This window comes from Nomascus leucogenys, chromosome 14, assembly GCF_006542625.1.
Source record: "Nomascus leucogenys isolate Asia chromosome 14, Asia_NLE_v1, whole genome shotgun sequence".
Classification (NCBI taxonomy): domain Eukaryota; kingdom Metazoa; phylum Chordata; class Mammalia; order Primates; family Hylobatidae; genus Nomascus; species Nomascus leucogenys.
Window position 1 is genome coordinate 88,439,960 of NC_044394.1, and position 11,469 is coordinate 88,451,428.

The window sequence follows — 11,469 nt, forward strand, 5'->3', positions numbered from 1 at the left end:
GGGGAGTAGAGGAGTCAGCAGCTCCCGCCGGGGTGGGGAGCCGGCGCTGCCCGCGCCATGCTCCGCAGACTGGCCCGAGCGGCGGCCCCGGTACATGGGGCGCTCCGGGCGCGGGGGTCGCAGCCCACGTGGTGGGCCTGCGCAGCGACAAGGTGACCAGGCCCAGGCCGGCCATGAGGCGCGTCATGGCCGAGGCGGTCGTGGGGGACGACGACTACGGCGAAGACCGTCGTGGAGGCGGCAGCAGAGCTCTGTCCGTGATGGTCTGGGACGCAGGGGAAGTGGCTCCCCAGGCGCTTAAAACCCATTTATGCCTAGTGTTCCATTATTGGAACGCTAAGCATCTGGGAGGTATTTATGTCCTACTGCTCAAGGTCATCGCCAAGGTCTGATGGCAAAAATTCAAAAAATTGCAACCTTCGACATAAATGGGTTTAATGAACACCTGCCACAGGATAGGCATGCTATCTGCGTGCGTGCCGCTGTTATCTGAAAGTTAGAAATGCAGATTCCGGCCGGGCGCAGTAGCTCATGCCTGCAATCCTAGCATTTTGAGAGGCCGAGGCAGGCAGATCACGAGGTCAGCAGTTCGAAACCAGCCTGGCCAACATGATGAAACCCCATCTCTACTAAAAATACAAAAATTTTCCGGGCGTGGTGGTGGGCACCCGTAATCCCAGCTTCTCAGGAGGCTGAGGCAGGAGAATCACTTGAACCCGGGAGGCAGAGGTTGCAGTGAGCCGAGATCGTCCCACTGCACTCCAGCCTGCGCAACAAGAGCGAGACTCCATCTCAAAAATAAAAAATAAATAAATAAATAAAAGAAATGCAGATTCTCAGGGCCTGCCGAGGAGAACCTGCATTTCTACGGGCCTACCAGGTGGTTGTGTGTGTCCTGCATTGTCACCCAGCTGCCCCCTGAGATGGGTGATGTCCAGTCTTGCAGAGGAGGGTTCTGAGATGTGGAGGGAGGTGCTCCAGGCCCCATACTTAGTAAATGGCAGAACCAAGGTTTGAACCCGGGTCTTCTGACTCTGAAATCCACAACTGTTCTACTGCACTGCCTTCCCCCACAGAAGGCAAATGGAAAATAGATGTAGAAAGGGGCAGGTTCTACAGGCCGCACCTTGCAAGGAGTGGGTTCTAATAACCTAGGGAGTGTCTCCAGGGTACAGCGACCCCCAGCCCCAGCCCTGGGTCATGAGTTGCCATAGTGAACCACTTTGACTGTTGGGGTGTGCACACCCCTCAGCTAGGCCAGGACAAGCCATAGGGTCCCCAGTTGAATCCTGAGGGCCCGTCTGTTAAGGGGTTAAGGGATGGCTGGGGCTAAGCATGTATCCAGCTGCCGCCCAGTGTTGCTGGAGATGCTGATCTCCATGCTCCCAGGCAGCCTCACATGTCAACAAGTCACTGCTGCTCAAGGAGAGGCTGGGGAGGCGCTTGAGTTGATGGGAGTCTAGAGAGGGTGCCCTGGGAAGCAGAGGATGGGGCGAAGCTGTGGCTCACTGGGAAGAGGCCTTCACAGAGGAACCCTCCTGCAGGCTGAGTGGAAGCCTCCCAGGCAGGGAAGGGAGCACCGGCCCACAGGGCAGGGGGCTTCAGGAGCAGAAGCAGACTGGTGAGAAAGGTCTTCAGGGCGCAGGTGGGCATGTGGCAGGAGTGGAGAGTGCAGGAGGCTCTGAGGAGCGGGGGCAGAGGCCAGGTCACGCCAGCCCTGAGTGTCATGCTAAGGACTTGATGCCACAGTTGGGGGGACCACAGTGGGCTTTACAGCAAGAGCGGGAGCCTTCCTCACCCTCCAGCTGCACCCTCATGCCCTGTCCAGCCCCCCACTCACCCCTCCTGACAAGGAAAGGAAGTCAGCAGAGAAACCACAGGCCCCACCTGCAAAGGGCTGAGGGGAAAGGAAGTGAGACAGGTGTGAGGTCTGCCGGGGACAGGTTCAAACCACAAGAGAGGTTACTGGGGGGAGCGGGGAGAGGCCATGGCCCAGGGTAGGTGAGGTGCAGAGTTGACTGAGGGCCCCGTGGAGCTGGATGTGTGGTTGCTGAGCCCACAGAGTGTGCAGCTGGTGGACGGGGCTCCAAACCCACTCGGCCGCTCACCGGAGCCTCGGGCTAGGGGCCTCACCTGGGCTCAGAGCGTGCTCTGGCCCAAGTGACACAGGGAAAGCAGTGTGGACGGTTCTGACACCCAAGTGTGCGAGCACAGTGGCTTCCCTGTCCCTCCGCAGAGCTGCAAGAAATGGCTGCGGAGCTGCTAGGGCTGGAGCGCACCCTCTTTGTGCCCTCCAACACTATGGCCAACCTCATGTCTGGTGAGCGCGGAGCGATTTCTGTCTGCCCAGCAGGTCCTCAGCGCATGGGGGGCGGGGGAGCTGTGACACTCGTGGACCACATTCCTGCATTTCTGTTGGGTTCGGCTGGCGGGGAGCCCTGGAAGGAGATGGGGGAGGAGGAGAGTGGGGGCTGCAGGTCTGCTCCTCCCCGGCTCCTCTTCCGAGGGTCCCCAGGGCCTTTGGGCCAGCACCAGGGACCTCTCCACATAGCCCTGGCTCCAGGTTCCTGCAGCCACACCTTCCTCTCACCCCTCAGGCCTGTCCTCCGGGCTTCCCTGCTCCTGCCTCCCCTCTGTAAACTGTCCCATGATTAAACACTGCCAGTTTCCCAGTGTGTGTGTGTGCCATCTGTTTCCTGCCAGGGTCTGATGGCTGCAGGTGCCTCGGCTGCTTGTCCACCAAGAAGCAGCATTGCAGCAGCTTCTCCAGCAGGCGATGCTTTGCGGAGGGGCTTCGGGGCGCGGGTGTGCAGGCTGGGCATGGCCCAGCGATTCCCAGCACAGCACAGCCATTCTAGACTTGTGTGTTTAATGGCATGGTTTTCCAGCACGTGGCACTGAGGTGTCTTGAAGGTGCTGTTTCCTTGCTGGCCTCAGGCATTTGTGAGTTGACTGTAGCCTTAGGGCTCAGCCTAGCCACGCTGAGCAGGGCCACATGCCTCCAGACTCAATGCCAAGACCTGCCCTCCTTCTGTCTCAGTGATGTGTCACTGCCGGCGCCGGGGCTCCCAGCTCCTCCTTGGGCAGGAGTGCCACCTCCACGTCTATGAGCAGGGTGGGGCGGCTCAGGTAAGGCGCAGGCATTGCTCACCTGGGGCCCCGGGCATCCTCCAGCCAGCGCAGGCTGCTCAGGGGCAAACCCACTTCCCAGGCACCAGGCTGAGACCTGCAGAGGGGAGAAAAGGTCAGCCATGGAGATGCTGGCTGGGATGGCGGCATCTCCAGGGGAGGAAGGAAGGAGAGCAGAGCCCCAGATTTGCCACGTGGGGGCGGCAGCAGCAGCGGCTGGCCCCAGGCTTGCCGGGCAGACACCTGGGCGGCGCTTGGTGCCTGGTGCCCTCTAGCGGACACTCGGAGCACTCCCGCGCTCCCGACGGGAGCCAGACAGCAGCATCTGAAGAGTTAACAGGGGAGGGGCCCAGTGCTCCCCAGCTGGGACGTCTGTCCAGATGCACAGACCAGAGGAAATGCTCCAAGGCCCAGACCTCGGGGAAGCAGACATAGAACTCAGGATCTGGCTCCTTACTCCAGAGGAGCCCCCCACTCCGCCAAGAGGTGCCCCTGGACCCCGCAGCCCTCATCCCCTTCCTGACCCACAGATGGCTAGAGTGCACTCCCACTCCCTCCCAGAGCTGCCCCACGGCACCCTGGACCTGGCTGAGCTGGGGAGGATGATCACGCGGGGCCTCCAGAGCCCCTACCACCAGGTCTGCGAGCTCATTTGCCTGAAGAACTCATGCAGCAGCTCGGGTGTCCGGGTCCTCCCCATCGACTACCTTCGCCAGGTAGGCCCGGCCCCACCACTGTGTGTCCCCCATCAGCCTGATCCTGGCTTCCTGTGCCCCTGGCCCATCCTGGGGTTCAGTCCCCTCTGATTTATGCCATGGGCACCCAGCAGCGGCCAGACCTGTCACAGGAAGGACACACGTGTGGTCCTAGGCTGAAACACAAAGGGAATTATTGCCCCAGCTCAGGGCCCCTAGTCCCTGCACCAGCCCAAGAGCAGAGATGCCCCCACCCCCAAGTCCCCAGAGCCGAGTCCCAGAGCAGCACCAGGGCCTGCTGCCCTGGTCTGGAAACGTGCGCCCCATGAGGCTGTAGGAACAAGCTCGTGTGAGTGCCCTCCACCTGGTCCTTGCCACCCGCGTACGAGGTGAAGAGGCCGCAGTGTCTGAGCTCTGCTGTTCACCAGACGCTAGTTAGGCAGCAGCCTAACTCTCCAAGCCTTGCGTTCCTTGCCTGTGAAATGGGAGCAGTGGCGTCTCCCTGGAGTTGTTGTGCAGCCTAAATGAGGTGACACACATTTACCCTTGGCCCACGGTCGTTTGGCCCATGGTCAGTGTGTGACAAAGCTGGATTAAATGTGCACCCCCAGCCCCTCCCAGAGCCCAGCATGGAGGCTTAGGCAGCACAGCCTGACTGCTCGAGTCCCAGATCACCAGAGCCAGTCACCAGCCAGGTCTCCTGATCCCTCCTGATTCCTCAGGCAGCTAAGCCCAGGCCCCTCCTCCCTCTATGCCTCCCTCAGGCCTGGCCCCTCTGACTCTGCCCGCACCTCGTCCCCAGGTGCACCTCCTGGCCCAGACCTATGGGGCCTGGGTCCACCTGGACGGGGCCCAGCTGATGAACGTGGCGCTGGCCCTGCATGTCCCGCCGACCCACATTGTGGAGCACCTGTGACTCTGTGTCTTTCTGCCTCTCCAAGGTGGGAAAGCCCTGGGCTGGCCTCCCACAGACAGGTGGGGTGGGGCGCCCCAGCAGGAGGCAGGGTTGGATTCCTGAGCTCCATCCCTGGCAGCTGGCCCCAGGTTCCCCTTTGACACCTCTGCAGACAGGGCGACGCATCTGTCCCCACCCCAGCCCAAGGACAGGGATGTAAGTTGGCAGGAGTCTCTCCTCTCCACCTCCCAGGGCCTGGGCGCCCCAGTGGGGTCCCTGGCTGGGAGGCCCAAGGACTTCACTGAAGAAGCCTGGCACCTCCAAAAAGCCCTGGGTGGAAGCGTGCACCAGGTGGGGATGCTAGCTGCGGTGGCCCTGGTGGGACTGGTTGACACAAAGCAGGCACCGTGGCAAGACCACGGGAACGTCCAGAGAATCACCAAAGGTGCCTGGACAGGACGCCCCACCCTCGCTTCCCTGTGCTTCCTCTGACTTGGCCTGAGCTGTGCTGTCGGGGGTCCCCCAGCAGGCCTGCAGGCTTCTGGATCCTGGGACTTGGGGTGGCCAGCGAGTCACTAGGGCGGGACCCAGGGCACCAGCTGCTTCAGCAGACCCTACTCAGTGCAGAGTCCGGCCTGGGGAAGCCCTTGGTGGACAGCCAGGATTGTGACGCTCTGCAGAGTCCAGCAGAGCCTCTAACCCGGGTCTTTCAACTGTTCGCTGAGCCCTCCAACAACCCCATGACGTCCCTACTTCACAATGAGGAAATAGGGGCCCAGAGAGGTCAATAGGCTTGTCTGAGATCACACAGCTAAACGCAGCAGAGCCCAGTCTGTGCGACTGCAAAGGTCAAGTCAGGACACAGGGCTCTTCCTTCCCCCACTGCGACTGGACTGCCCCCTGCCTCCCGGGTGACCTTGCTGGGCAATGGGGTCACGGTCAGGGCCTGGGGTCGTCTCCGCTCACCTCAGGACCTGGCCCAGGACTCCAGGAGCTGGTGTTGTCCGTCTGCTCAGTTGATCCCACCTTCGTGGAGACGAACATGGTGATGGCGAGCACGGCTGGGTTGAGGGCCGTGAGTGCTGACCAGGTGGCCCACACGGGCCACGTGGCGTGGATGCCGCTGTTCCTATGGACACAGCAGTCCATGCTTACCGTGTGGCACCTCGACGTCTCGGCACAGGACACTGAACTGGTGCCGAGGCCGTTGGAGTCCTGAGGACAGAGTGACTGGGACCCTGTGCCTGGGCTGGGATGGAAGCAGGGAGTGGAGGTGTTCCCAGCAAGCAGGCAGCAGAGGAGGCGTTACCTGCTCGTGGCTCTTTGGTCCCCTTCACCCCCACAACACTCAGGGTTAGGACCTCCCCCATGCTTGTCAGCACACACTGAGTTCCTCCAGTGTCTGGGACAGGGTGCAGGGACAGGAAGGACACCCTTCCAGCCGTCACCAGAGCTCAGGAGGCAGCAGGGCAGGCCTTCGCTCTAGGTCACAGAGGAGCCCTTTGTTCAGGGCCACGTGGCCAGTGACAGCTTCCTGAGTTCAGGAAGGGAACCGTGAGAAGGAAGCAGAAAGGGACATGGGAACTTGATGGCGAGGGCTTTAACTGCCGTGGTGAAGGATTTCCACTTTATCTTGTGGTCCTCTAATACGTATTTTCCTTTTTAGGAAATAAATTACTCAGGGCCGGGCATGGCGGCTCACGCCTGTAATCCCAGCACTTTGGGAGGCTGAGGCAGGCGGATCACTTGAGGTCAGGAGTTCGAGACCAGCCTGGCCAACATGGTGAAACCCCATCTCTACTAAAAATACAAAAATTAGCCAGGTGTGTGGTGCGTGCCTGTAGTCCCAGCTACTCGGGAGGCAGAGGTGAGAGAATTGCTTGAACTGGGGAGGTGGAGGTTGCAGTGAGCCGAGATTGCGCCACTGCACTCCAGCCTGGGTGACAGAGTGAGACTCCGTCTCAAAAAAAAAAAGAGAAAAGAAATTACTCTGCTTAACAAAATAATATGTCTGTATTGTAGATGATTTGGGAGTAAATCTCACTTTTAGCAACTCTTAGGGTAGTTCAGGCAGACTCAGTCAAAAAAAAAAAAAAAATGAAGCCAGGCATGGTGGGGTGTGCATCTGTGGTCCCAGCTACGCAGGGGCCTGGGGTAGGAGGATCATTTAAGGCCAGGAGGTGGAGTCTGCAGTGAGCCGAGATCACACCACTGCATTCCAGCCTGGGTGACAGAGGGAGACCCTGTCTCAACAAATAAACAAACAAACAATCTGATAGTACTGAAGAGCCTGCAAGGCAGTCATGAATTGTGAGGTCAAGATCTGGGAGAAGCGGGAACCTAGAGAGGTGAGCCTGGCATTTGGGACACTTTTCCTCTATGCATCTGCTCGGGAGCTGAGGAACTGAGCAGAACTTTTCACAGGCACGCAGGGCTGAGGGCAGAAGCTGAAGTTCAAGGCCTGCTGAAAGACCCTGGTAAGAGTCCCTCAAGCAAGACTCTGTCTCAAAAAACAAACAAACAAAAAAACCCTCAAGCTTTGGGTTGGGTCCCTGAGGGGCCACCCACTGGGAGTAAGGGCAATTGGAAGTAGACTGACCATCATGAGAAGTGAAGCCAGCTGTGAAGCACTGTAATCCCTGATTACGGCAATCCGGGGTGGCGGGTGCCTCTGGCCTAGAGGCCTGCCAGAAGTAAAGATCCGTCTTCTCTGGAGGAAGGCGACGTCTCCCAGAACCTCCAATTTCCTCTACAGTTATTCACATGGGATGCCCCCACTCAATCAGAAATAGCCAGGCATAGAATGGGACAAGATGTGATTGAAAATGAGAAAAAAATGGACAAAAGAGGCCAGGCATGGTGGCTCATGCCTCTAATCCCAGCACTTTGGGAGGCAGAGGCGGGCAGATCACTTGAGGTCAGGAGTTCGAGACCAGCCTGGCCAACATGGTGAAACCCCATCTTTACCAAAAATCCAAAAAAAAAATTAGCTGGGCATGGTGGTGCGGGCCCGTAATCCCAGCTATTTGGGAGGCTGAAGCAAGTGAATCATTTGAACCCAGGAGGTGGAGGTTGCAGTGAGCCAAGATCACACCATTGCACTCCAGCCTGTGTGACAGAGCAAGACTCTGTATCCAAAAAAAAAAAGAAACAGACCCTTAGGTGACCCAGATAACAAAGTGGCTTGTGCCTGTAGTCCCAGCTACCCAGGAGGCTGATGTGGGAGGATCACTTGAGCCCAAGAGTTCAAGGTTGCAGTGAACTGTGATCATGCCACTGCACTCCAGCCTGGGTGACAGAGCGAGACCCGTCTCTAAAAAAATAAATAAATAGCTTGAGTGTGGTGGCTCATGCCTGTAATCCCAGCACTTTGGGAGGCTGAGGTGGGTGGATCACTTGAAATCAGGAGTTCGAGACCAGCCTAGCCAAGATGGTGAAACTCCATCTCTACTAAAAATACAAAAATTAGCTGGGCATGGTGGCACACACCTGTAATCCCAGCTATTCTGGAGGCTGAGGCAGGAGAATCGCTTGAACCTAGGAGGCAGAGGTTGCAGTTAGCCAAGATTGCGCCACTGCACTCCGGCTTGGGTGACAGTGAGACTCTGTCTCAAAATAAATAAATAAATAAATAAATAAATTAAATTAAATATTCTAGGCTGGGTGTGGTGGCTCATGCTTGTAATCCCAGCATTTTGGGAGTTCGAGGCAGGCAGATTGCTTGAACCCAGGAGTTTGAAACCAGCCTAGGCAACATGGCAAAACCCTGTTTCTACTTAAAAGTACAAAAATTAGCCAGGTGTGGCACCTGTAGACCCAGCTACATGGGAGACTGAGGTGGGAGGATTGCTTGAACCTCCCAGGAGGTGGAGGTTGCAGTGAGCTAAGATTGTGCCACTGCATTCCAGCCTGGGTGACACAGAGAGACCCCATCTCAAAAAAAAAAAAAAAATATTCAAGGAATTATAAGGCAAGATAAAAAAAAATTGGCAGGAATCTTGAAACTATAAGAAGGTCATATGGAAATTCTAGAACTGAAAAATACAATAACTTAAGAACTCAGTTAGATAGGTTTAATAGTAGATGAGACACAGCTGGAGAGAGAATTAGTGAAGAGGGAGGTAAATCAAGAGAAAATATCCAGATAAACAAAAGATGGTTCTTTGAAAAGAGTAATAAAATTGATAAACCTCTAATGAGACTGATCAAGAACAAGAGAAAGGAAGTATAAGTAACTTGTGATAATGGCTAGGCACGGTGGCTCACGCCTGTAATCCCAGCACTTTGGGAGGCCGAGGAGGGCAGATCACCTGAGGTCAGGAGTTCAAGACCAGCCTGACCAACATGGAGAAACCCTGTCTCTACTAAAAATACAAAATTAGCCAGGCATGATGGCGCATGCCTGTAATCCCAGCTACTCGGGAGGCTGAGGCAGGAGAATCACTTGAACCCGGAAGGCAGAGGTTGCAGTGAGCTGAGATTGCGCCATTGCACTGCAGCCTGGGCAACAAGAGTGAAACTCCATCTCAAAAAAAAAAAAAAAAAAAAAATAAATAAATAAATAACTTGTGATAATATTAAAAAGAATAAAGAGGCTGGGCACAGTGGCTCATGCCTGTAATCCCAGCACTTTGGCAGGCTGAGGCAGATGGATCACCTGAGGTCAGGAGTTTGAGACCAGCCTGGCCAATATAGCAAACCCCATCTCTACTAAAAATACAAAAAAGTATCCAGGCCTGGTGGCGTGTGCCTGTAATCCCAGCTACTCAGTGGGGCTGAAGCAGAAAAAGTGCTTGAACCCAGGAGGCAGAGGTTGCAGTGAGCTGAGATCCTGCTACTGCACTTCAGCCTGGGCAAGAGAGTGAGACTCCATCTCAAAAAAAAAAAAAGAAGAAGAAAATAAAACTTACCTATATTTTTATCATCCAAGAATAACTATTAATATTTTTGTCTATTTCATTCTGGATATGTATATATGTATATAAATCTGTGTGTGTGTGTGTGTGTGTGTGTGTATTAAAGAGGAGAGGTATACAGTCACATCAGTGCTTTAGAAAGCCCTTATTAGGAATCCCAGAAGGAGGACTGGTTTTAGAATGGTAGAGACTTTAGCTTAAGAGTGTTCACTTTGAGACCCCAAGAAGAGGTGGTTAAGAAGCTGCCAGGAATATAAGCACAGAGCTCAGGAGAGGGCCTGGACTAGAGGAAGTGCTATGAGAAACCACAGCATGGGCTGGGTGTGGTGGGTCATGCCTGTAATCCCAGCACTTAGGGAGGCTGAGGTGGTTGGATCACCTGAGATCAGGAGTTCAAGACCAGCCTGACCAACATGGAGAAAACTCATCTCTACTAAAAATACAAAATTAGCCGGGCATGGTGGCACATACCTGTAATCCCAGCTACTCGGGAGGCTGAGGCAGGAGAAGCACTTGAACCCGGGAGGCGGAGGTTGCAGTGAGCTGAGATCACGCCATTGCACTCCAGCCTGGGCACCAGAGAACGGAGTGAAACTCCGTCTCAAGAAAGAAATGAAAGAAAGAAAAGGAAGGAAGGAAGGGAGGGAGGGAGGGGATGGTGGAAATCTTGGACTGCAGTGAGTGTAAGGGGAGAAGAGTCCACATGGCAGGCAAAGGGGAGTCTCCCTCTGTCCCTCCATCTCTTAGAAGAATCCAGATCCGTACTGTGGAAGATCCAGTATACAGGAGTTCCCAGGGCCCCAGAACCGCTCTCCTGTGCTTGAGAAGGTGGTAACTCAGAGATTCAAAAGAAAGCCAGCAACTTTCATGCCTGTAATCCCAGCACTTTGGGAGGCCGAGGCAGGTGGATCACCTGAGGTCAGGAGTTCGAGACCAGCCTGGCCAATAGGGAGAAACCCCGTCTGTACTAAAAGCACAAAAATCAGCAGGGCATGGTGGCAGGTGCCTGTAATCCCAGCTACTCAGGAGGCTGAGGCAGGAGAATCGCTTGAACCCGGGAGGCGGAGGTTGCGGCGAGCCGAGATCATGCCATTGCATTCCAGCCTGGGCAACAAGAGCGAGACTCCGTCTCAAAAAAAAAAAAAAAAAGAAAAAAGAAAAAAGCCAGTAACTCTAAGCCCCTGTAATTCTATGTCTCCCTTACTGTCCTGTCTGGGGCAAGCAGCAGCAAAAGTGCATTATGTTGGTTATCCATTGCTGCATAACAAATGACCCCAAAACATAGTGCCTTAAAGCAACTATCATTAAATATCATAAAATAACTATCATTATTTCCCATAGCACTGTGGGTTAGGAAATGGAGAGTGAGCCGTGTGTGATGGCTCACGCACACCTGTAGTCAATCCTAGCCCTTTGGAAGGCCGGGGCAGGTGGACTGCTTGAGCCCAGAAGTTTGAGACCAGCCTGGCCAACATGGTGAAACTCTGTCTCTACAAAAACAAAAAGTAGTCAGGTGGCCGGGTGTGGTGGCTCACATCTGTAATCCCAGCACTTTAGGAGGCCGAGGCGGGGGGTATCACCTGAGGTCAGGAGTTGGAGATCAGCCTGGCCAACGTGGTAAAACCCCATCTCTACTAAAAATACAAAAATCAGCCGGGCATGGTAGCACGCACCTGTAACCCCAGCTACTTGGGAGGCTGAGGCAGGAGAATCGCTTGAACTTGGGAGGCAGAGGTTGTAGTGAGCCAAGATCGCACCACTGCACTCCAGCCTGGGCGACAGAGCAAAAACTCCGTCTCAAAAAAAAAACCAAAAACAAAACAAAACAAAAAGT

At 55.3% G+C, this 11,469-nt stretch overlaps 1 protein-coding gene across 1 annotated transcript; it reads right to left on the reverse strand.

The window, feature by feature from the left end:
• Positions 1-1,909: 1,909 nt before the first annotated feature.
• Positions 1,910-6,411, reverse strand: LOC115838264. The gene is made up of 4 exons (XM_030827109.1): positions 6,398-6,411; positions 6,029-6,121; positions 5,686-5,848; positions 1,910-3,226 (listed from the first exon to the last, which is right to left on the reverse strand). The coding sequence occupies exons 1-4, from the start codon at positions 6,409-6,411 to the stop codon at positions 3,008-3,010; spliced, it is 489 nt and encodes a 162-aa protein (XP_030682969.1). The 3' UTR covers positions 1,910-3,007.
• Between the last annotated feature and the right edge of the window lie 5,058 nt (positions 6,412-11,469).